General features: G+C 41.5%; 1 protein-coding gene across 6 annotated transcripts in view; it reads right to left on the bottom strand.

Annotated features, from left to right (window-relative positions):
- Positions 1-26,978, bottom strand: part of si:ch211-200p22.4 (phosphatidylinositol-binding clathrin assembly protein) — a 107,717-nt gene that overhangs the window by 57,673 nt on the left and 23,066 nt on the right. For all 6 annotated transcript variants that reach the window (XM_025905617.1, XM_025905620.1, XM_025905618.1 and 3 more), the window contains one exon: positions 20,475-20,617. In XM_025905617.1, the coding sequence (XP_025761402.1) occupies positions 20,475-20,617 (143 nt within the window). The remainder of the gene's footprint in view (positions 1-20,474; positions 20,618-26,978) is intronic.

Genomic DNA, 26,978 nt, shown 5'->3' with positions numbered 1-26,978 from the left:
CCGAGGATAAAAATGAAACTTAGACAAGACGGTCACAGAGATAAAGAGAGGAAACAAAGGAGAGATGGCAAGAAAAAGAGCTCATAAACTTCATAAGCTCCCTTTCTCTGCCTCTTCTTGTGCGCCAACTGCTTTCTTCCTCATCAAAAGTCCATTTGACGACAGCCTGCCTTTCTCCCTCGGTCTCACATACAGAGGCGGAGGCAGAGAGAACCCACACAAAATACATGGATATGGTTAAAAGGAGGGGGGAGAAAAAAAAAAATCTATAAAAGGGGAAGAAACACTTGGTGCAGAGAGAGACAGAGTAGAGATTCGGAAACCAGCCGAGCCCCAGATTATTCAGCAAAGACAGTTCCAAGAAAAAGACGCAGAGATTCAGATTTAGAGAAACGGTCTAAGAATAGAGGAGGAGACAGTGAGAAGATGCATAGATACTAGGATGGTGGAGAAGCAGGTCGGCACTGCTTGTCAAATAATTCATGTTAGCATATCGGAGAACAACCTCATACATTATTGATGCATTCAGATCACGGCTGTACTCCCTGCTTCCCCTCCACCTCTACAGTGCAACATACAGAGCTACCACACATCTTCCTCTCTTTAATCCATTTCTCCACATCCGACCCTCACGAGTACACAAGTTGCTGGTTTCCGTAGAAACACCATGGCGTCTATGCTGACCTAAAGCATGCTTTTTGTGTGCATGTGTTCTTTTCCCTCCATTAGTCAGGTTATGTGTGGAGGAGATGCCAAGGCTGGAGCTTCGTAGATAACAGGAGCAAACTGCGGAAAATTTAAACTGACGTATTGAGCTCTGTAATATTTTACTGATTTTTGTGTGTCTGCCACAGAAGCAATACTCAACATATAGACACACATGGTTGTAACCTACAGAGTTTCAGTGTTTCTGAGTATATTAATGAGAAAAAGTATGTTTAGGGTCTTTGATTTTTTTGTATTCATGTGAGAACACGCCGCTGCACACGATTTGCTAGTGGACAATCCTCTCACTCTTACATTAAAAGGACAGTCAATGCTAACCACGTGACCCTGGCCTTTCCCTTCTTGTTGCAGTCAGTAGAGGTGTTATGAGACTTATCAGTGGGATATCAGAATCTCATCCCACTGGTAGGAAATACTCCAACTCCATCATCTTGGACTGCAGCTGGTGGCAGCGCTCCACGTTTCGCTCCGGAGATCCATTGCGAGCTGAAGGCCAGAGGGTCACTAACCATACCCGTAAGCAGATGGGGTGCCGATTCACGTGCTGCTACACCAAGCTCGCTGAAGCTGCAGAGCAGAACAAGAGCTAGCGTAACCAGCTGCAGTCCCAGATGGTGGAGTTGGAGTTCACCCAATCTATCACTCAATTATCCATTCGTCACCAAGTATTTGCAAATAAAATATTTGCAGAGAAGAAACGTAAGAGCACAATTACATATATATACCACCCATCTACTACAAATGTGACTGAAACAACTGGCAAACACAGCAAAGCATTACTGAAATTACGTCCTTGCCTGTAAAATGAAGCTTATAAGCATCTTCAACCTGCATTCTTTTGAACGGCCAGTAGTATACATAAAGTAGTATATTCTTGGTTTAGGGTCTCAATTGCTAGTTTAAATTCATAGTGAATACAGAATGATGTTCATCTTATAAATAAAGGTCCGATTTACCCTGTAGACCCCGAAAGAATTCTGTTTTCCACTTTCCCTTCAAATTGGGCTAAGTTGAAAATTTGAAATTTGAAAAATATATTTATAGATTCATTTTAGAGTGGAATTTCCATTTTAATGCATTTGCAATCCGTTTCTGGGAAGCATTCTGTAACGCTGATTTTGATAAGTGCCAGACGGATCAACTTTCTATTAATAATATCATCATCATCATCATCATCATCGTCATCGTTGCAGTCATTTTTGTACGACCAGGTGATGTGAACAATTAAAAGAACAATTAACTGAAATTTTTACCTTAATTACGATTAATAAATGACAGTATACACATACACACCTCCTGTTCTTGCCCTCATAGTTCATTAGGTTCATTCTGTAAAACTGTTCAGCTACTAAATCTGGAATTTCTTTCAATAATAATTCTTTCAATAATATGAATGAACTGAAAGTATTGTGACAGATTGGTGGTATTAGATTTGGTCGCTGAAGTTTTCAGTTTGATGTTGTCTAGTAAATCCAAAAAAATGTGTCCAAATAACGGACATGCCATTTTTTATCTGGCAGAGTTGCACAGTCGGCTCGGTGTTTCCCTGTTACAGACCTGACAGGGTGTCATGTGACAAAATACTCCGTGCTATGTTTTAAAGAGTAAAGGAAATACTGCAGGGAGTATTAACAGAACTTGAAAACACTTCAATTTTAATCTCCAAGTCCGATGTTAAAGGCAGTTGAGAGAAAAGTAAAATCCAGTTCAATTTCTCACCTCAAGAAATTTAGACAACCAGTGTAGGTTTGGAAAACCTCAAAAATCTACCAAAATTTATACCAATTCCAGAGGGCAGTGCTGTCAAAACGTCTGATTTTCAGATTAGAGTTCAAGTAAAGTTCAACTTTCACTTTTCTGTATCTAAATAAAATAAATAATGGTGAATTGAGGCTCAAATCCAGAAGCACTGTAATCTGCCAACAGACCCTTTCATCTCTTCTCCCTTTGGCATCACAAAAAAAAAAAAGAAGTAAAAATTAAAAAATAAACCGGCCTCGTTGGTAGACACGAGCGTGCTCTGTGCAGCTTACTGACGTCACCTTATATGATATCAGTGAAGTTGAAAGAGTTGCTGCTCATCTCTTTGTGAAGCTGCCAATGTGTATACAGAGTCAATGAACAACCACGTCAACCAGCACAGGAGTCATTGATCCTTGTAGTGAAATCTTCTCTACAGCTTTCAGGCCCAGTACAAACAGCTTTGGGTTATTTTGGATTTACTTTCTGGCTTTAGGGCTACTTCAGCCGATAAGGCAGTCTGGAGTGTCTGACTGAAATAAAGTAAAAAAAAAAAAATATATATTTTAACACCTGTTTGTAGAGAATAAAAAAGAGGCAGTTAGGCGTACTTATCGCCAGACTGAGTTCAGGGAGTCCACGGGGGAATTATTTTTGGCTGCTGTGCTCAACTTGACTTTCTGTGAAAAACACACATGCACAAAATCGTCAGAACTGACTGCGAGCCCAGTTCCATGAAAGGTGGTGACTCACACACGAAGAATGAGTCGTGATCGGGCTGTGTTGAATGAAAGCTGCTCTTATGCAAGCACAGAAATGCACGGGGGGGAAACAGACGCGTGGACAGGAGCGCGCACGCGCACGCACGCGCACGCACACGCACGCACACGCACGCACACGCGCACACACACACACACACACACACACACACACACAGGCCTGCTACTAGTCCAGATCTTTCCCAGGATTCTGCTCCCTTCTTCAATTTCCTCCTCCTCCCTTTTTCTCCAACCCTATATTTCTCCTTCTCTTACGCAATCAACCATTTAGCCTCCAAATCCAATCAAAGCATGAAAGGAACTGAGTCACAAAGAGACGTCGAGTGGGTGATTAAGGGATACGATTAAATACATACATCTGTATATATTTATTTCCCCACACTTAAACTTTTGTGACTGCACATCTGTTCGTGTCTGTGTGTGAGAGCATTGCCTACAAGGTGACAAGGCTAATCGTGTGTGGGCTCCTCGCCTCACGGGAACAGTCGGGTCTTGGTGGTGGATGAGTATGTCTGGAGGTCAGTGAGGCACCCAAGCAACATGAGTCACCGTTTGAAACACCGACCTGAATACAGTTTTCAGGAGCAACGTAGTGTTCCTGACGTTTATCTGTCGGGAACTACGAGTGCAAAGAGTGTGGTAGCTGGGATAGTGTCACACTTCCTCCAGCCGGTCTATCCAGAGCTGTATTTTTACTCAAACTGAGGGGTGGAAACATCATTCAAGCTAAAGTTTGTTTTCTCAGCAGACATTGTTAGGTAACGGGGCTCTTCTGAAGCTCAGAACTGCACAAAAGTTTGAAGAAAAAAAGCAACAGAGTTTGTTTTATTAACACGATAACTTTAGAAAGAAGTACTCGTGAATCTCAGGAGTGCGTCAGCAAGAAGAAACACCCAATCGTTAAACTGAAAGCTGTGCCGATGTGTGCAGATCAACTAAGACTCTACTTTGTAGGAACCTGATCAGTTCATCTCCAGATACTGTTCAGGGTTAATCTGATGCACAGCAAGAGACCAGATTAACTCTTTGCCTCATAAAGGCAACATCTGACAGCATACCCTTAATGAGGAGTTTTGAAACCTCAGTATATATCGATAAAGACGTGGTTTCAGAGTTTTTCCAAAGGGTAGCTGCATAGACAGAGACAACTCTCATGAACTTGTTGAGGGAATCCAGCTACATGTCAGCCAGGCTCTACTAGCCATCCCACATTCTCTTGGTTTGAGGACTAAAGATGATGGGGAGCCTTTTCTGTTAGGATGGCCACTCTCTGGTACAATCTCCCTGAGAAGATCAGATCAACGCAGACCCTATCGCCTTTTAAATCACTTCTAAATATGTTTCTATAAGCACAGTTTCTCAATGCTTCCAGTTTGAGCTACTTTTATATTGTAATGCTATTTTGTGTCACCATCTCTTCCTAATGACTACCTTGCGTTATTTCATATTATTTTTAACTAGTTTATGTTTTTTCCTTTAATTTTCTTGTATTGCTACTTTTCCTTTCTTAATGCTGTACAATTGTTAAGCGTGTCTCAGTTGCGTGCCATTTCATCAGTTCCATCTCGTCTTGTGAAGCGCTTAACTTTGTTTTGAAAGGTGCTATATTAAATAAAGTTTATTATTATTTAAACTCTTACTTTGGGGCAAAGTCAGCAGAGGTTTGAAGCCGATTTCATCAGATTTGACTGCTGAATTTTTTATGTCACAGTGGGACTTTTTTTAACCCCCTTTGTTCTCCCCAGTCTTGGCAATTGAGACAAAGAAATTAATAATTCTGACACTCACATTGTTTCCAAACGATCCAGTTTATCAACCTCCATAATACATGGCTATGATAGGGTTATGACATATTATGACTCAGAGGGTTAATGTGAATTAAAGGCAACACTTGCCACGACTTTAAATTATTTCAGACGTCTGAGATGGTATGGACACCTGAGAACAAACGGACAAACTTACGACCCATTTCAAAAGCTTGAAATCTTCTGTTACTCAACTCTGATGTAGTATTGCCTCCACTGCACCTTTAGATGATTTTGGTCTTCTGATGATTTGCTTGCCGAGGCTGTTTTTTCATGGACTGCTTGACTTCTGGATCCCTGATAACCACTACTCTCTTAGTTCAAGATCTAAAATGCATGTGAAGCTACCTTCCTACCCTCACCTATGGTCACAAGCTCTCGGAAGTACCTAAAAGAACAAGATTGCAGATGCAAGCGATGGAAATGAGTTTTCTCTGAAGGGTGGCAGGCCTCATCCGTTAGAGATCCGTTAGGGTGAGGAGTTCAGCCACTCGGAAGCCACATCAAAAGGAGGCAGTTGAGTTGGTTGGATATCTGGCAAGGATGCCTCCTAGGCACCTCCTGGCCGGATAGTTCGGGCATGTCTCATTGGGAGGAGGCCTTAAGGGCAGATCCAGGACACGCTGGAGAGATTATCTCTCTCGACTGGTCTAGGAACAACTCTGCGTTGCCCCAGTAAAGCTGGAAGAGGTGGCTAGTGAGAGTGAGGTTCAGGCTTCTCTGCTTACGCTGTTCCTGCCCCTGTACCTTCCATTTAGCCCTCATAAAAAATATAAATGCATCAATTTGTTAAGAGATGTATGTGTAGCTAATAAGTATCAACTCATTTTACATATCCGTGCCAGGTGTTACCAAATGCATTCAGTTTGTCAGAAATGTGTTCAAACCTAACAGAAAAGTATGGAGGTTCTTCTCTTTTCGCAAAACCAGGTTTTATAACAATAAATAAATAATATACCAAAGACAAATAAAAAAATTGTTACATCTCTTAAGAACTCTGCTGCTTTTTTGCTACAAGAGCACATTTAATCAGAGATCAAAAACAGCGATAGAGTTAAATGTAATGTCTTAAGTGCAGTAACAGTATAGAGTGGTGGCACCAGCAGGGCTAATTACAGTCCAACTAATTAAACCTGGCACTTGAAGGGAAACTAGTGGAGAAAGAAAAAGCAAAAATCACATCTCACAGGCAGTGCCTTTTAGAGTAAGGGTGCAACAATTAGTAGAGATGCTGTAAAAACAAGATTACCTTAAAAAAAAAAAAGAAGCAGCTAAATAAGACAGGTAGTATTCAGTGTGCACGCTGCATGACTGGAAACGTGGGCTTTTGCCATTTCATGGAAGATTAGGAGCTTCACGACCAATTCACAAGCAACTGTACCCACACACACACGTAAACGAGGATGCACTGTGGGCGTGTTGATGATCAGTGAAGAAGAAACAGCGGTGATCTTTAATGGCGGTGTAGAGCTCATCAGGCCTTGTGTTAAGAGGGGTTTTGAGGATATAACTTACTGCTAATGATGTTTTTTGTAACAGCTTATGTTTGTGTGACTGTTTGTCTTCATTTAAGATTTTTTTTTTTTTTTTTAAAGGAGCTCTGGTAATATAAGAAGTGCTACACTCCCTTTCTGTCACAGCAACCCTCTACATGTCCTTCACTACATCCATTAATCTTCTCTGTGGTCTTCCTCCCGCCTGGAGTCCATACATCCCACCTTACCTTTCCTCTCACTGCCTCCTAAAATGCCTTCTCCGCCCTCTTCCTCTTCCTTTGTTTTTGCCCAACAGTAGCACATTTTCCATCGGCAACCTGCTTGCTTGTCAACAGCACTGGAGACTGTCTGTGTTAACCCAGGCCTTGATTCATCTGATTTGGAAATCTCATTCTTGATTACGCATATGTTTGATTTGAAAACATTCTAAGCCGGATGCTCTTCTTGAAGGAACACTCCCTATTCATCCAAGCTTGAGACTGGTACTGATAAACTGGCTTGTGACCCTCCCCAAAGCTGCCAACCAACAACTGTTCATTCATATCTGCAGATCACTCATCAAATATGGTTTCAAAACGCCGAAAAGAAAATGGTGAAAACACTCATCTCAAGCTTCATAACAGGACTTCAGGAAACAACCGCCACAGACTGTTACAGCATCCACATCACTGCCCCACTATTAAATTGTGAACAAGACCCTAAGGTCCTCATATGGTAAATGGACTGGTTCTTATATAGTGCTTTTCTACTCTGAGTACTCAAATCCTCCGCATTTGGGGCAGCAACTACTCCCAGAGGTGCTAATCTCACTCTTGCTATTTCCTACTGTTAGCTTTGATAGCAGTAATTTTACAATGAATCACCCTCTTAAATAGGAATGTCAAACCAGTGAAACCAGTTAAGTTTAACCACACATGGAATCCTTCCGATATCTCAATAAAAAAAAAAAAAGTGGTACAATAATAAAGTACAATAGTACATCTCAGTTTTTCCACATGATAAAGAAACACTGCTGTAGTAAATGGAAGAAGTCTGTTAGTGTGACTCGCTGGGCTTAAATTGTAAGAAAAATATATGTAAAATTACAAAAGTAAGTTCTGCTAGCTCAGTGTTTGCCAATTTTGGGGGTTATTTTTGTATAGACGCACTATACATCATAGAAATTTCTGTTGTTGATAGTTAAGAATATGGGAAACTTATTTAAATGCCCCTCCGCGAATTGCTACCTTATCGTGGTGGAGGGGTTTGTGTTGCCCCCTGGTAGGGTCTCCCATGGCAAATTGGTCCTGGGTGAGGGAACAGACAAAGAGTGATTCAGAAGACCCCTATGAAAAGGCCATCGAGGGAACAGTTCACCCTGCCCAGGATAGGGTTACCGTGGCCCCGCCCTGGAGTCACGCCAGGGGAGGGTGCCTGAGGGCCAGCGTCTGGTGGCTGGGCCTTAGTCCATGGGGCCACACAGGGCACAGCCCGAATAAGGGACATGGGCCAATCTTCCTGCAGGGGTAGGGGTCGGGTGGCGGCCAGGAGCGGATCCTGCTGGACCGATCCTCGGCTACCAAAACCAGGAGGAGGCCCCGGGGCAGACCCAGCACACGCTGGAGAGATTATATCTCTCGGCTGGCCTGGGAACGCCTTGGTGTTCCCCCGGATAAGCTGGAGGAGGTGGCTGGGGAGAGGGAGGTCTGGGCTTCTCTGCTTGGGCTGCTGCCCACGCGACCCAGCCCCGGATAAGAGGAAGAAAATGGATGGATGGATGGTATTTAAATGTTTATGTAATACTTGGTTACTTAGGTGTAATATGAAGGCCACAGAGGAGCTCTTTGTCACTAGGAAAAGCTGTAAAATGTACAAAGTTTCCAAAGCCCTCCAGCAGGCCAGATTGGAGTTGGGCCGATTCTGGCTCAGAGGCCATGTTTGACACCCCTAAAGCTGTCTCTTACTTCACCTCCATGCACATCTTTTTAGCATACATGGACACACCTGCTATGCCTAAGGCTACAGTTGGAAGTGGAATTAAAAAGAAAAAAAAAAAATCAGCTCAGCATTATGTTAAATCAATAACCTGAGCCACTATTGAACAGGAAAAAAAGTGACAAAAAAATAGATGCAGACACCCCTGGCTGGGAGAATCTCTATTGAGCTCGTTGTAGCCTCCAAGTTTCTGGATGGCTGAATCTGCTGAGCCCAGTAGGAGGGCGGCACACAAACAAAACAACACACACACACGCCCATTGCTTTCTTCTATTGATCACATAGATGCAGCCAATTTTCTTGAGTTGGAAAAACTTGTTTATCTGCCTGAAGGAGCATAAAGAAGTTTGCAAACTCCATTGGGTCACCCTGGAGTTTTCACCTTTTTTTTTTAAAAGACAGAATGTTTGTGTATAAGAGATAAGCGTGCACACGCTATAGTCGTGCACTGCAATCTCTGTCTCTCCACTAATCATCTTTACTGCCGTGCAGCAGGAGCTGATAGGAAGCACATGTGCGGTGACATTGTGCATGTGTGCATTCAAGCTTTTCAGATTATCACTAGTGACCCCTATTAAGAGTCACGGCGACCTCTCAAAACGTAACACAAATAACATCCTCCCTCCCCCATGATCTCTTCGACACAGTGCTTGAGTCAGCAGATTTCCACACCTCTCTTTCTGTCGTTTATTTTCCTCCCGCTCCGCCTCGCCTCGCTCGGTCAAACGCCCGGCTTTCGTAAGAACTCACAACGCCTCACCCTTTTGCTTAAATCTCTGCCACCGTCTGCGTCCTCGCCATCCCAAAGGTTGCTGAGGCACTGTAGTGCTCTAGTGACGTCACTAAAACAAATGGGCCGTTCACTATCTAGGACACCAGCGGCGGCGACTTGTAGTGTAACTTTGCACACAAACAGTGTTTTCTCACTCCCCCCAGATCTCTTTCCATCTCTCACACACACACACACACACACACAGGAAAGGGAAAGCGGCATGTCCTGCAACCATCAGCACTTTCACCGGTGTCCTCGCCAGACCGTCCCCGTCTCCTCTCATGTCCTTAATGACTCTCCCACTTGGCGTCCTCTCTCCCTCACCTCCCTACCGCCTTTCCTCCTGCACCGTCAATGCCCTCCATCCTACTCCAGCACCCAGTTTTAAAGCACAGAGCCACGGCCCTCCATCCTGATTCCTGATGCACTGAGGTGTAATCAATCAGACTGTAATTTTCCTAGCTGACACTTACAAGTATCCTGCCCTGAAGAAGAAATGATGATGGTAGTATTTTCTGAGTGTGTTGTCCTTGAAAACAATCTTTAAAAAAAAAAAAAAAAAAAAAAAAGGTTTTCACAGCGGCGTGTTATACAGCACCTTGTGGTCTTGCAAATCTTTGTGCTGTGACATCTCTTGAAGTTGCAAAGAAAAACTATGTGGGCTTTCAGAAAGGCTGTTCCTCGCGGAAAATATTTAGTGTGACAGGTTTGGGTTGCTGGGGGTTTTGATATTGTACCGTGTTTAAGAGAAAAACAAAATGTGGAAAAAGAAAATGCTGCAAAAACCCAGTAAAGCTACCCGTTTTTTTTTTTTTTTTTTTACCTGCACTGTTAGCAAATACCAATAATTCCCAAAGTGCAATAAACAGTGGTTTCCCCTTTGCCTTAAAAGCAAAAAGATCCATAGTTGGAGATCGGGAGGTCACACAAACCCAGCCTCAGGGAGGTCACAAGCTAGTGTATGCCTCGTGCCAAGAGGATACACCAACGACTGTGTACACAGTCATTTTTCTCAGGCAGTTAATAAGAACTTAGGTGCTCCTTTGACGTTTCTTGTGGTTTTAATTAAAACCTCTCAACAACCGAAGTACAGACACCCCCCCTCGCCTTAGGGCAAACAAAATGGAAAAGCCCGCTCTCATTCCAACAAATCAAATACCTGGCGTTTTATCAAAGCCGCTGACTTCTCAGAGGAAAGTCCTGAGGGCCCTTTGGGGTCCTATGCTGTGACGCACCAGGTTAGGCAATACTGAGATGGGTCTCTCTTCCAATCTGTCATATATGGCTTTTGGCCTTTTTAACCCAAGCTGCAATCTATTCCCAAACCTGACAAAGTACTTTTAGAGCCTAAACCTAAATGGCAAGTGAAAGACAGTAAAAGACAAGTGGATATTACACGAATCAGCAAAAACAAAAGTATGCAGAGTACCAAACACCCCCTCAGGAAACAAACTGCTGTATGCTTGTTCTACCGCCCAGCCTCCTAAAGCATCATGACTCTTTTAAAGAGGACCATCTCACTACCTCTACTTGTTCAATACTGCTGTGGACAGTGCAAGGCCGCAACTAAAGCAGACTTCACACATGCATCTGTCAAGCATCAGTATCTGACAGCCTCAGATGGGAACAAGTTGGTAGTACGATGCCTTTCTGCCTAACCTGGCAAAGTCTTCCTTTTACATAAGTTTGTTATTACCACGAAATTTTAGAAAAACACTGCTATGATTTGGAGAACCATGGAGTATCATATGTAAGCATAATACAATATTCATGTGTGACGAAGCACATGTAAAAGTGCTAGAAGAAGCAGACCAGGAATCACTCCCACGCACAACAACCACCAAGCACGAAGGAAACAACAACCAGACTTTCCAACGTTTTCAGTTTTTGTTATCTTAACTTTACTGTGTGTAAAACTATGTAGAAAAAAAAGGTAGTTTATTGAACTGTTCCTCATATTGAACTGCACAGTACTATAATGTCCCAAATCCTCACACACGAAACCTTTTTTATCCGCAGGCCTGCCTATTTTTTGTGACCACACAGTTTTGCATTACATTGCACAACTATATATACACTCCACTGCAGGCAGCTGGAGACCCAATGGCTAAGTAGCCATTCCTTACGTGGCCACTCGGACCAAGCGGACCATAGCAGGCTCATGGTCTGATCAAGCCTAAATTGATGCTGATGTCAATGATTTATTTAGTTTGTTGTGATACCGGGGTGTGGTTTGTGATCAATCGACTGTTTATAGAGGAGTTTTCACAAACTGAGTATTTACCCATTTGCATAATCACTAAAACACAAAGGCTCAAAGAACTAACACAGTTTTGACTTCTTGAAATTAAAAATCAATAGAAAATAAACAAAGATCAATAAACATAATCTAATCTGGTTTTGCAAGTTAATCTAGAAGTTTGTAAATTTTAAGAAAAAAAAGACGTTCACAAAAATAAAAATAAAAAAATAAAAAATTGGGCTCTACTTACCCTAGCTTACATGCTATGTCATGTACAAGTTGGATAATGGGTGCATTTGAGTTGTTTTTGGTCATTTCATGTATACCCAAGAAATTTACTGTCTTAATTAAAAATCTTAAAATGAAGTAAGGATTATCAGCAATAACTAGATCACATCTAGATCGATAAATGTGGGAAAAATGTTGTTTTTGGACAATCAATCAAATGCTGGGAAAGATAAGAAATTCTGGTGGATTATGTGTCAGATACCCATTTGAAGAAGTGCTTTTAGCCTTTAAAAAGAAAAAAAAAATCAATTTTAAAACACTGACTTCTATATGACCCTTGACTTGCCATCTCTCATGAGCACTTCATTCTTCTCGTTCATCTTTCTAACTATTCTCGTAATTACATGAACATAATTCTCTCGTCTTTATTTTCTCCTATGTCCTTCCTTTCTCTCCATTGAGTTTTATCCTTGATTAGGTGGTCAAAGCATTAAACGCTCCCAGGAGAGACTAACAGCCTCCCTGGAGGGAAGAGAGAGGAGGACCGACTGGGAGAGAAGCGATGGAAATTGGCTGTCTCAGCCATTGTTTGGGGTTTCCTGCTGGTTGTTTTTAGAACATATTGGCCCATCATACAAAGGCTTGGAAAGCAGAGGCACAACAACTGAGACCAAAGTCAGACAGGCCTAGGCACACATCAAATCTCTGTCTGTGGCTAATGCTGAATCTAATCTATGTATTTATTAATTAGGAAAGTTCAGACTTTATCTGGCGCTGTGTGAGTGCCTGTCACGAACACCCAGAAGTAGAAACAATGAGGTGGGAGGGAGAAACTCCAAATCCCACAGCTGTGTTTCTGCAAGACGTACTCGCAAATTGGCTTTGTAGAGGCACAGAAGTGAAATCGTGATCAAAGATATTGACTGACTCTTGATCGCCTGCAAGATTCAGTGTCACCAGGGAGCGAGTCAGCACAGCTTCTGAGCAAGGCGGAAAAAACTGGAGGTGAATTGAATTGAATGAATATCAATACCCACCACACACACACACACACACACACACACACACACAGAAAATGCACTATTACTCTCATCATGATCCAAAAGCCCCCTTAACAAATATGGCAGCTGAGGCAAAGACGAGAAATTAAAAGTTAATTCACCTGCTATTTGCTCCGAATGGTAAATTCCCACATTCGATTTGAAAGCAAGGGCTGAATATATTACCACAGTAAAATGGGCAGCATTTAAAATGGCTGCACCCTACAATGAATGCAACAGCAGACCAAATTTAAATATGCTCAGATATTACTGTCTGCTGATTTACAGTCAGTAGTTGAGCACAGATGCAGAGGAAGGCAAGAAAAACACTTGTAGTATCGATGTACCTCCGAGTTAAACCAGAAACTACACGTTTTAAATGGTTTATAAATACAAACAAGGTTACAGTTCTTATATAGAGATTTTCTAATGTAGTTGAGCACTCAACACCACTGTTTCCCCCCCTACAAGCCTCATTCATGCAACACATTCATAATTCCTTACATAAAACTGCTCTCTGAGATAACATGAGATGGCAGCTAAAGGATGCTTAATGGCAAGTTCAGCAACATTAATGTTGTTCTCTACCACCACCTTTATTTATCTTTGCTTCATTCCAGTGTTCCTGCTTCTGTACTCATGAAACATGTCCAATATATCGTGTTTTATTCATTTATTTATTTATTTTTTTGATGATTTCTGATGTTTAATCTGTCCAATTCATTGAACTGTAACATCTTCAGGTTAGTATGCAGGTAGTTTTAGGTAGTTGCTGCCAACAGTGGGTATATTTCCCGTGTTGTTCTGGCATCATCACAATAAAGTTGGCCCAGGATCAATATTGCAACTGACCAATTGCAATTTAAGTAAAATATTTGTTATATTTCAAAAGTTAATAATCAAGTTAGGTTTGCTGTTTCTCAAATTTAGGTTACTCATGTTGGTTTGCTTGTGATCATTTTCAATAGCTTTAGCCAACTTCTTAGATGATGCTAACTAAATACTCAGACACGTGATTGGTCAGTTCCGATGTTGGCCTAATGTTGCTCCTACACTGTCCGAGTAGAGGAATAGTTCCGGTCTACCACGAATTACTATCTTTGTTACTGTTGCGTGAACATTTTCATTGGCATAAGCTTGAATTTTTTATTTTTTTAAATTCCCACCACTCACTCCATTGAGTCCTGCACAACCAGCATCACTTCAGCATCCTGCTGCTGGTCTTTATTTAACTTCAATTTAATTTATCCAGTATTACTCCAAATCACAACAGTCGCTTTAAGGCGCTTTACATTGTTAGGTTACAATAATAAAAAGAAAACCGAACCCCCATCCTATGACCCCCTATGAGCAAGCATTTTGGCGACTATAGGAAGCAAAAACTCCCTTCTAACAGGAAGAAACCTCCAACAGAACCAGGTAGAGTATGTGGTGAGCAGATGAAGCGTGAAAATAGACTATTAATAGCAAGAAAAACACAAGCTATTAGTAACTGTTTGCTTCAGCTACACTTGAAATTCTGCTTGGCAACAGCACATTCATTGGCCTGAGCTGCCCAATTATTTTGCTGAAACATACTTTTTCTTCCCTTTACCTGTCATCGGGCTACCGGTTATGTCACACCTTGCAGTAAAATTACGCAAAATTGTAACTGACTAATAAAAACAATGGAAAGCATAAAAATGTGACATCAACAATTGATTTGCAAAATCCACTGATGACTGTGCTGTTGTGAAAGCGGATGTGAGGAGTGAGGTGTGGATCAGACTGTGAAACCACACGCTCATTGTTAATGACTTGTCAGCCACAAGTCGTTTTATTCAACATGGACTTGAATGAGCATATCGGACGTGACCTCCGTAAGCACTTTCCTGATGAGATAAAGGTCTCAGTCAGAGGTCATGTCCTATAGACAATCTTTTTGCAACTGCCGGTATCGCACCGTGAATGTAGTGTGCTTTGAGCTGAATGGTGAGTTGTACATGAGCAATGACTGATCACTGTGTTTGAAAAACTAATGAAGTCCCACAAGTAAGGAAGTAGTGCTAGTAGCTAGTTTTTCACAAAAAGATCTCTCCTACAAGAAAAGTTTTAATCTCAGTGGAGACCTTATGTGAAGGATTGTAGTACATGTTACTGCAGTGGTTCTCAAAACCACTAATGGACGACGGGGGGAAAAAATATAGAGTAAAACTAATCGAATTAAATCCTCAGTCACACAGGCTTAGCACCTGCAGGGGAACTTATTTATTTATTTTAACTCTCCAACCAGCCAGAGGTGATTGCTAGTTGTCACTTTGGTTGCTAGCAGATTGCTAGCGTTGTCTGTCGTTTTCATGAAATATGCCAGTTTTAAGGATTTCAATAGTGATGCTTCTTGGGTAGTTTGGTGTTGTTTGCAGCTAAGTCGGCGTCTTGCATCCAAAGCCACCGTGTTGACCTAGGCAACGTGCTACCAACCAAAGCAATCTAAAGGAGGGTTTTGGTGCAGCAAAGTATACCTCTTTGCAACCAATTTCACTCAAGCAACTACTTATCAGGGAAAACACATTTTTCCCATAGTGACCAGACCAGTGGTTGCAAGATGATTGCAGACTGGTCTGTGCGCTTGTCCGTGTGTGAATTGCTGGACTGGGTGTGGTCCAAATGGAAAAATGTTATCTCATCTTATCAGAAATCACTGTTATGCTGGCACCATTTAAAAAATAAAAAAAGCCTCCAAAGAATATTGTTTTCTATGTATTTTTTAAACTTCCAATTATTTTATTTAGCAAAAGTATTAATAAGCACAGCACAGAGTACCTGGGAGACTAAAATAATGCCCCAAAAACCCAGACAGATGCAATTATTTTGGGATTAGCAGTTCTTTAAAGCCAAGTAAATTACTTTTCAGGGGGAAACCTACATGATGTCAGAAGTGAGGCATAATGAAAGGCCAATGTCTAATATGTAAAGTGACACAGATCAGTCTGCGGGCGCGTACAGAAAAGAAATTCTCTTGGTGATCTTAAAAATCCAATTCTGTGATCATTTTACATCAAGACTCGCACAACTCGTCACGATCTTTACTACGAGATCGTTCGTCAGAAGCCGAACGCGGCCATCTTTAGTGTGCCAGACGAGCTGCGAGTGGTCAGCAGTGTTGATCTGAAGGGGAATGTACAGTCTATTGACCCCAATTCTGCGGGTCTGTGGTTTCTAATTTTACGGCCAGATTTCTCTCAGCTCTGACTGTAATGGATGGGACGACCGTGAGGGAGCAGGGACACCTGGCCGCTGAGCCCCAGTCAGCACCAGTGTCCTGACAGGCCTGATGAATGCAGGCTGATGAGTACACAGTCTTGTCTCTACTACAGCCGGAAGCCTCGCTCCACGGGGCTAAAGCAGGAGTGAATCTCCCTACTATTAGTGATTCTGTACATCACCCTTATTTTACACATTTAATAACCTCTCAACAAGATCGTAAGGGCTAAGCTAATCTAAAAAAACATAATGCATTAACTAGTCTTTACATGCAAACACAAAAAGATGACGTCTATTACTTCAGTGTTATGGCTCCATGATGGATTGGGGACAATGAAAAGGTGGGAAGACAGTAATATAAAGCTATATCAGAAAAATTCATTCGATTTTTTAAGTATGCCACAGCAGAAATAAACACAGTACGACACACTGACTGCAAGCTCTTCGTTAGGAACACAGAAATTAGAAACTAGTGTGGTGCTGCTATCACTGTAGGTGAGACGTCGACATCAAACGGGTTCCTTCTGACAGCGACAGCTCCAAGATAAATCAGCCTACAGTTCGGGAATACCTCTAAACCGCTTCCTGCTGCTCTGCAGTGACCTACTTAGCATGATTTGATTTATCAGAAATGTTGCAGGAATTTCCACAGCTTGAGCAATCAAACAGGATGGAGGTACCTGCTGATGTGATGTCTTTCTTAACTGAGGTCTTGAATTATTCTTACTTTTTTTAGTGTGTCAGTTTGTCTCTGCTGCACTGGTGCTGTCAACGCAACAGCTAATTCTGGAGTATTGTGACTAACGCGCTGAACCTAAAATACTGCCAGTCAGGAAGAGGTTTCTAGCAAAACACCAAAAATTCAATTGCCTCACTCCCAAGTCTTCCTCATTTTTCAGAGGAACTTTAGATTGGCGCAATCAAACAATGCAACTCCAACAGGAAATGTTATGTAATGTGGACAAAACTGATCTTGGCAAAACAAGGAAGCGATGCTTCCCCATACTGACTGATATTGAAAGGAATGCGGTGCAGGGAGTGTTGGCGTTTGGGAGTGTTTGTGTACAAGAGCATGTTTTTTTTTTTTTTTTTTATCCTACAGTACACAGCGTATTTGCAAACAAGCTTAACTACCCACCATTTCATAGCTGACTGTTATCTACTTATATCTGATGGATGAAGAATGACAACAATCCACAGAGCGGCTTGCTCTTTTAGAGGAATCATTCAACATTTTAAAGAATTTCCTCATTTTCTTATTCTTAGCAAGAGTTAGTGGAGATTTATGTCACTTTGGCGTTTGCACAATAAATATGAGTAAGCGGCATGCTAGCTTAGCTTTCACAAAAAACAGGAAAAAAGGGGGAACCAACTATTCCGCCTCCGTCCAAAGTTAATCTACCAAAGCTCCCAAATTATCGCTACGCAAAAACATTATTGCATAACAGCAACAGACTGAGAGCTAAGCTAACGGCTCGGAAGCAAAACGTTTACATTACCTAAACCAGGAGCGTGCAACATAAGGTCCGAGGCCAGAATTGGTCCAGCAAACACTCCAGTCTCACCCACTGGATAAGGAAGGATATAGATTTTTTATTTTTAACTGTATGTTCATAGGTTTTAAAGCTGTTCTCATGGAAAAGACCCCTCACCCCTACACCAAAATAATAAAGTGATAGACCACTAAATGATAGAAAGGTTCCTTTTTTCCACCATCTACTACTCAATTCAGAAAAGTTGCATTCAGCATTATGAAACTAGCAGGAAGCATCAGGCAGCAGTTAGGGCCAGCTTTTGGTGCAGCACTGGTGTCTAAATAGCTCTCCACCAACGCAGAGGGAAGGATTATGAGTATTTAACCATAGAAGAGGCAGAGTCGCTTTTGTGTGCAGCCCTTCTACAAGCCAACAACATTATCACCTCTGGGCATAGACGCAATCTGTAGGTCAAAGACCGACAGTTTTAAAGGTTGGCGTGAAATGGAAAGGTAAAAACCACAACAGTTCACCACAAAGAAGTAGAAACTGCACTGGGTGTGACTTCCAGAGAACCACTGTCATTAATGATAACCACAACCGCCAAATGAACTTCATGCAGCGCTCCACTGCTATTTACTGCAAATGTGCAAGCTACCTGCAGCAAAAACAGTGATGAGACAAACACACAGTGTCATGAACTATTATGCAGCACTGTATGCAATAGTGTATGTAATCTGTGTAATGCATTTTATGCAACAACCAGCATATGCACTGCATGCATCAACAACAAAGGTGACTTGCATGCTTTTACCTGCCTCTGTTTTACACATTTGCTTTGTGCCCTTACAGGATTTAATGATTGCTTAATTCAATAACATAACATTTCACAGAAGCAAGTATCTTGGATTATGTCAGCTGGTGAAGAAGTTTGTCAAGCAAACCAACATTTCCGCTCGCATAATGTTGCTAGAGATAAACAAGATCTGGTTAGGTAGCCGGCTGTGACTTTAGTACAATGCATGAATTTGAAAGTGGTTGCATAGTTCTATTACCATCTATAAGAGGAATATATTTACTACATAAGTAAATAAGTGACCTCTTTTACCTGGACAGAGGATTGTAGTACATGTTATGGCAGCGCTTCTCAAAACCCTTACTGGATGTCCAGGGAAAAAAATATAAGTAAAGTTAAGGCCTCAATCACACAGCCCTGGAGACTGACCCCTTAGCAACTGCAGGTTACTAGGGGGGGAAAAGTGCATTCCCTGACCAGCTGGTGAGGTAAAAAGCTGCACTGAAAACCTTGCTTTTGTTGCTATGAGATCGCCCGTCTCTGCTGTAGTTTGCATGACACGTATCAACTTGCAGGGCTTTGCTACCGCTTGTCAGGTAGTTTAGTGGTGTTTGCAGCCAAGTTGGCGTCTGGTATGCAAAGCTACCATGGTGACCGAGGCAATGTGCTAGCAACCAAAGCAACCTCAGGGAGGGTTTTGGTGCAGGAAAGTAAACCACTTTGCGAGTAATTTCACTCCAGAGACAGCAGCAATCAGTCACAGTCAGTCAGAGAACACAGATGTTTTCCCCCCTGCAGTGATCAGCGGTTGCCAGATGGTTGACAACTGGTCTCATACACATAGATCAACACCTTCAGCAACTGGACTGAGAGTGATCTATTGGAAAAATTACAAACTTAACACAAGAAGTAAGGATTCTGTCACCGTAACAAGCCTTCTTGGCAAAAATCCTATACCGTTGGGTAGCCAGTTTATTTCCCTAGCTCCTTAGCAAGGTAGAGCCATTCGTGCATCACTAGCAGTAAAGCATAATGCTTTTTCTTTTCTTTTTTTTTAAATCCTTAAAAACATTGCCACAGCACATTCAAGGACAGAGCCTGGTCAGCACTCTCTGTGGGGCTTTTTCAGTAAGTAACAAACACACAACACTAGCAGTCGGGATTACAAGTTCTACAGGTTTACTAATGTTTATGTTTACTAATGTTTATGTTAACCGCCGGCTGCTCCAACTTTCCACGTTCAAAGTCTGACGGGGTTCAGTTGAAAATTCCGGCTTTCAGGTTTTGAACTGAACATACCATTGAGGTTAGGGTTAGTCAATCAATATTGATGACTTAGACTACAGAGGGGGTGAATGAAGTATAACTGCTTAGTAAAATAAATACATAAGAGCGGAGAACATGGCCCACAAAAGCAAAAATGGGTAAATAAATAAACGTGAGGATATTTAAGCAGAAAAAAACAGGAGAAGCTCAGTAAATAAGCTCTAAATAAAATAATACCAAGTTAAAAGCTCAGTATTGTACATTAAGTGGTTCACTAAGTAAAAAGCTTAATAAAATAAATACAGATCTCACTATTAAAATCTGTACTGCTGCATATAAACTGACATTTTGTGTACACGGGTCCTTATCAGACCTCATCATAATTAATGAAGAAAAAAAAAAGTTCTCATGAACAAAGAAAGGTTTGCTTGGGCTTTAATTTCAGATTTATCTTTGAATGCCAGCAAACCCATGGAGAGACCCAGCCGAGTTATTCTTCCTGCTTCCAAGCATGTTTTTTATGAAGTTAAATTATTTGATTATTCTTTTGCTTCCATCCTCGTCCCCCATCTAGCCTCTGGCTGAGCTAATTAATTTCTCAGCGCTCCACAGCTACTGCAATCACTCACGCCTCGTGTCCAATATATGTATCCTCAGTAACTGTGCATGCTGTTTACGTCCCATATGCTTTGGCCATCCTCCCACTCCGCTGATGTTGATCACAATGCACAGACATGAATAAAAGATTTTTTAAAATCTGTGTATGTTCGGATTTATGAGTGTGTGGGTTGAGACAGGGTTGAGTAATAATATCACTTATTGATGTAGCTTGCTCTGACTGCCCCGGAGGGCTTTTGTTTGTGTCAGTATGTGCGTGTGTGATGTCTCCTACCTCGTTGCCGTACATCATGAGGTGGTGGGTGGTGATAAGAGCTTTGAAGACCACCACCCAGCTGGAGTTGGCTGTGCGCTCAAACAGCGTGTCCGCCAGCTGGGGAATGTTCACGTTCATCTCATTGGTGCAGTGGATCAGATCTGGCCAGGACACAAAAAAACAACAAAATGAGAGAAGAAGAGAGGCTTACAGAAGAGAACAGAACAAAGAGCAGTGATGAGAAGCTTTTAAAGATAACCCTGACCGACACCAACGGCAAATTACTTTTCACACAGAGAGAAAAAAAAAAAATGCAGACGCACACACAGCAAGGACCAACAAACACCAAGCACAAATTTCATCTCAATTCTTAAGCGAAAGAAGTCTGAAGGACAGGTGCTACCCACAGAACTATTTCTTGTCTTCTTTTACTCTTACTCTGCTGCACCTTTACCCTCTTTTCTGCTCTCTCCCTCTCTCTCTCTCTCTCTCTCTCTCTCGAGACATATTAGCAGAAGTTCATGTGTCATTCATTCACCCAACCTGGAGGAAAACTGAACCTTCGAGTGTATGACTGTCAAAATATAATTTAAAAAACAAAACAAAAAAAAAAAACTGGCAAATCTCAGAAATAATCTCAAAATAGGTCTTTTACAGTATATACTGTTACATCACTGCTTTAACTTTCCACCAAAGTCTGGCATTAGATTTTTATAATGAGGCAATTTTCCGTTAGAGTTTAATGTTAATTAAATGTTAACTTTCAGCAAACACTCCAGTAATGTGAACATTGTTCATGGAGGTGTGGGATTATCTTTGCAGGTTAAGTCTGGTTTAAAACGTGTGGTCAGTGCAATACTGGTATGATCAGGGTTCAACATAACAAACATATGTTGGGCAAGTTGACCAACCAGCTGCTGTTTTTTTCCTAAAAAACAAACAATATTTAAACACAGATCGGTTCACCTTTAACGGGTACTGGGTGAAATGAACCATCACGAATTAGTGCATTTTTCTTACACCACAGGGTAGTAGTAAGGGTAGTAATATACTACAGTATTTCACATTAAAACAAAACAGCATGTTCAGAAAGTTTAAGTGTCAAGAAAAGTGATCTTTTTAGCTGTTTTCATCCTCCACACAGACACAGCACAAGGAAATGAAGAAGCAGCTAAAATGAAAGCTGTCTGTGTACAGGTTAACTTCTTAGGTCTCAATTTGGCATATCTCTCATAACCTTTGCTGCAAGCTGCTGGCAGGCATGTCTCTTTCTAGCAGCAAGACATGCGGCGGGTGAGGGGCACAGCATTCACTCTTCCTTTAGCTACACATTTCTTTCTGAAAGCCCTCCCAAGAAAATGATGGTATATTTTACAGATTAAGTTAGTTTACTATATAAAGTAATTCAAAAGGGTTTTTTGGGCCAGTGAAAGTCTGATCTACTGGCCCAGTGAGGAAAAACAATTTCTATGTTGAACAGCTAAGAGGCAGGAGACTATAAGATTGCCTTAAAGGACCCAGGAAAAAACAGGAGTGTTGGCAGGTATGACTAAATTAGCAAAATCCAAACTGTACAGGGATGATTAAGGATGGTTGTGATTTGTGAATATTTAAATAGCTGTTAAATTAATAACTCAAGTTTCAGCGAGTGTTACATACATATTTGTACTTGATTTTTGGAAGGTGATAATAATACGTCTATTAAAACTACAAAAACAGAAGAAAGGCTTTCTATGTAACAGGTGTCTGACCTGTGAGGCATGTGTGCCATGAGGAAACTAGATGCTTTTATATAAACAGGAGAAACATCCACACTGATTTAAAAAGCCCTTCAAAAAATAAAATCAAACAAACAAATGAGTCCCAGAGCAAGCTCTGCCAGGGAAAGCGCCCACATCAAATGTAGTTTATGTTAATTTATGCCGTTTTAATTTACATTGTTGCCATCCGGAAGTGATTTCTTGTTGTGCACCTCTTAATTTTTGTAACCTCGCATGCTCAGTGTGCACGGACGGGTTGAAGACATGCGTGTATGATTGTGTTGGTCTTTACCAACATTTCAATGATACCTCAGTACAGGTGCTGAGCGTGCCGTTTCTTAAATTTGCAAATTCTGTAACATATTGTATTATTTAATTAGTTTAGTCTTACTGTTACTGTCTTGGAGCAACTGTAACCCACGTAATTTTCCTTAGGGATTAATAAAGTATTCTGATTCTGATTAAAAGAGGCAACAGCCTACGCAACCACTAATGTGTTGAACATAAACTAGTTTATAATTTTTATAGACACACAAAAAGAATTACTCGAGGAAGAGAAGAGCACCAACTTTTTCCTGTTTAGCTGCTTCAAACCCTCAAATATGCACATTTTTTACCACTTTAGAGAAAACAGGAAACTGACAGACGCCCTAGATTTATTTTTTTGTAAACAAAGAATAAACAAAAAGTGCTTATTGAGCTAGGGATGTTTCCCCCATTGCATAAAATCCTCTTTAGCTTTTACTTCATCCCAAAAGATGCCTAATATGATCTGACCAGAACCTAACAGCTTGGCCCCACCTTGCTGTTCCTACCACTTTAAATGGAGATCGATTTGAAGGTCTCCTAGCTTATTACACAGATTCAGTGTCTCCGCTCGCCGCGTGCAACGCCCTCAGCGAGCCTCTCGAGCACAAACATCAATACAGACACACACGGTTAAATTGATCATTCACACCAGATATCAGGGTGTTTTCTGTTTCATTTCTCTGGCGTCCTCAACCGCTTTCATTCCTTCGCCTCTCTCTCGCCATCCTTTATTCTTCACCGCAGGACGTTATGAGCTGCCGGCTCGCACACCTGGTAACTACGGAAACAGCTTCTCATTAAACTACTCGAGGACTGTAGCGGGAGAGACTCCCGACGGGGAACTTCATCACCATAATCAGGTGTGCATGCGCACGTGCACGAGTGTGTGCCTTCATTCAATAAAGAATCATACCTTCACTCACTTAACGCATCATCTCCCTCAAGTACTCACACACACACACTTACAGTAACAATCCACAGCAGACTCCCAGTCCCGTATCATTCATTCACTCAACATGCTACCTCTCCCAGTCACCCCCTAACACACACGCACACGCACACGCACACGCACACACACAAAGCAGTCTGCTATGTGGTCAATACAAATAAGAGTAGAATAATGTAACAGCACAGCTGCATTTAGCCAAACAGAACACCATTTAGTGGCTAACAGAGTGCAGCTGGACTGAAAACGCTCTCACAGCCAGTCCCACCTTGCCTTTCTGTCTCTCTGCAGCCCCCCACCCCACCTCCCACTGCACCGCTGCATGACAGTATGACTGGAAACAATATCTCTGAACTGGCAGCGGGCACCGAAAGCGACTGGTGTCTTTGTTAACGAATTAGTCTCCTTGCTGCTCTGTCTTTTTTCATTATTGCTGCTGCTACCTTGTGTTTCTCTTTTTTCCCCCCCCATCTGTCCATCTCGCCTTCTTTTTTAGCAGAGCTCATGTTTTTTCATTAGGTCTGGAGTGGTGTGAGAGAAACGGAGAGAACTAAGAGAAGGACTGATTAGGTCTGTGGGGACGCTTGTGCATGAGTGTGTACGTGTGCGAGTGATAATTTAAAAGAGGGTACATGTGCTGACTTAATCAGCCAGACTGGAAAGCATCAGATGCCACTGATCCCAGACCGGCGAGAGAAAGAGAGAAAAGGGATGGCGAGGCAATTGAGACAAACATATGGCTGAGAAATAAAGATTAAAAAAAAAAAAAGAGGAAGACGAGGTAAAGAGAAGGAGATACGAGCAGATGTGACGAGAGTCCTACAGAGAGGTATAAAGAGGAAACGGATGAAAGGTGATGAAGAATAGGGGGACGAGAAGAAGAGATCGATAAATGAGATGAGATTATGAGACGCGAGACATGAGCGTCTCTTCATCCAGACAATTTAGAAGAATCCACACACAGCTCAACAAGCCCGCGCGCCTCGCTTTATCTCTGCAGCAGAAACGCGGCTGGGGATGCAATTTTTTCTTCTCCCCCGCAAGCACACCCCGGAGCAATTATTCTGACCACAAATGGAAAAATACATAAGTTTGAGTCCGACATCCCTCAACGGCAAGGCTCAGACCAACATGTCAGCGTCCTACAAGCAATTACCTGCACAACAGTTTCATAACAAACGTGGCCTGGCTAATTGGCGCCCACACATTACAAGATGAGGACAGGGGACTGAAGCAGTCTGTGTACGAGAGTGCATTATACAATGTCAGAAGTCTCATTACAAGTGTACTTTAAAAGCTGAGTCTGTAGAGACTGAAGTGGCCAGTTCTGTGCTAGGTTAGCCAAGTATTGGTTATTCATTATGCTGAGTACTTCAGCGTTCCTTACTCATTTAGACTCATCACAAACGGCATGGAAGATTGACGTAGCCACCCTAAAGTCACCTACTTGCTTAAAAAATGGCCTTTTGGTTGCCATGACATTAGTTCTGTATTGGTTTTTTTGTTTGTTTATTTTTTTGAATGGGAGGCTAAAGATCTGCTTTTATCTGACACTAGAGACAAGAAACAGACTTAAGCCACTTTCACTCATTGTGCATCACTCAGAAACCAACCGTTAGTTACTAGCAGAAATGTCACAGTCCTGTTGCCTAATATAACTATTATCAGGCCATATTTTAATCAACCGTATCATGGGCACTGATCACTATCATTGTGTGCCTTTTGTACCATCTTCCTCCCCTCATCCCAAACTGGTCACAGCAGATGGCTGTCTGGTTCTGCTGAAGGTTTCTTAATGTTAAAAGGGAGTTTCTGGTTCCCGCTGTTACCTCGTTCTTGCTCATAGGGGGTTGTGTGATTGTCTTCTCTAGATTATTGTAGGATTTTTACCTTAAAATGTCGAGCACGTTGAGGTGGCTGTTGTTGTGATTTGGTGCTATATAAATACAATTAAATTGAAAATTGAATTTGGATTGGTAGTTGCTTCAATCATTCACTTCAAAGTTAAGAAAAGTTTATTTCATCGCAGACTTTGAGGTCTCTCGTCACTGTGATGCATCTATGATTACACTCCCCAAATCTGAAAGGCAAGCAAAGAGGCTTTGGTTTTAGGCAGGGGTGGGCAACTCCAGGCCTCGAGGGCCGGCGTCCTGCAGGTTTTAGATGTGTCCTTGATCCAACACAGCTGATTTAAATGGCTAAATGACCTCCTCAACATGTCTTGAAGTTCTCCAGAGGCCTGGTAATGAACTAATCATCTGATTCAGGTATGTTGACCCAGGGTGAGATCTAAAACCTGCAGGGCACCGACACTTGAAGCCTGGAGTTCAATACCCCAGGTCTTAGGTCGTTACCATTGGGTAACATCAGAGTGGTCTCTTGAATCTTTAAAAAATTTTTTAAATTGTTTGTATCAAAAACATAAAAATAAAGCTTTAATCTTTTACTTAAATCATTTAGTCTTATATTTTAGTATAGAGGCCGAGTTTGACGCATACTTGACCTCTGTTTGCCTACAACTCACATCCCAACAGGCGAGTTTAGCTCCTCAAGAGTCAGACCAGAAACATCAGTGATGTAGTAGCTCAAGATCTGTCACAATCCACAGGTTATTTCTCATAAAATGGCAAATGTGTCCTTGACCTTGGTCACAGTTTGGGTGAAGGCTCAAATCTACCATTTATAACTGATTAAATTCTGGCACGAGCTCGTCAGTCCTTAAGCAGGTTAAGCAAAACATCACAAGAACTGGGATTTTTTTTTTAAGTTTCACTAAGGCTTAAAATAGAGCTTTGCTCATCAAAAGGCCAAAACAGTTATCTGCCTTAAGTACATGGATATGAATCATACTAGTAAGCCCCCAAAGGCTCCTTCTGAACCTTTCAAGCAAGCTATAATATCTCTCAAATAATTCTGTTAAAAAAAAAATAAATTAAAAAATTAAAAAAATCCCCAAAAAGACGCAAACAGCCCAAACACAGTGAAAAGGTCCACTTGAGCAGTGGTGAGGCCTGTGAGGACACTTGTCAATCAACGCGGCCACGCCCCCAACTACAATAATAAATTATTACCCTGCTTTGCGTTAATATAAAAAGGGGAACTTAATCATAAGGCATTTTTTGTACCAGGCTGTAAACATGCTTTTCAGTGCTGTAAAAGTTCCCATTTTATTACATTAATGGAGAAGGCAGTCATCTGTTGCAGCCCTAATTAACTGACAGGAAGAGGAAGCGACTCTCAGCTCCAAACAATTTGTGCGAGGAAGAAAGTCCCAGCCTATTTTTGAAGCTGACATACAGAAAAAGAAGGAAGACATCTGTGATAACCTAACGGTAGCTGCACCTCAGACACAAAGTAATAAACATATATATATATACATATATAAATATATATATACATATATAAATATATATATACATATATAAATATATATATACATATATACATATATATATATATACATATATAATATATATAAATATATATATACATATATAAATATATATA

Source organism: Oreochromis niloticus, linkage group LG3 (genome assembly GCF_001858045.2).
Source record: "Oreochromis niloticus isolate F11D_XX linkage group LG3, O_niloticus_UMD_NMBU, whole genome shotgun sequence".
Classification (NCBI taxonomy): Eukaryota; Metazoa; Chordata; class Actinopteri; order Cichliformes; family Cichlidae; genus Oreochromis; species Oreochromis niloticus.
The sequence above is the reverse complement of the archived record's forward strand: the minus strand, read 5'-3'. Positions and strand labels throughout refer to the sequence as shown.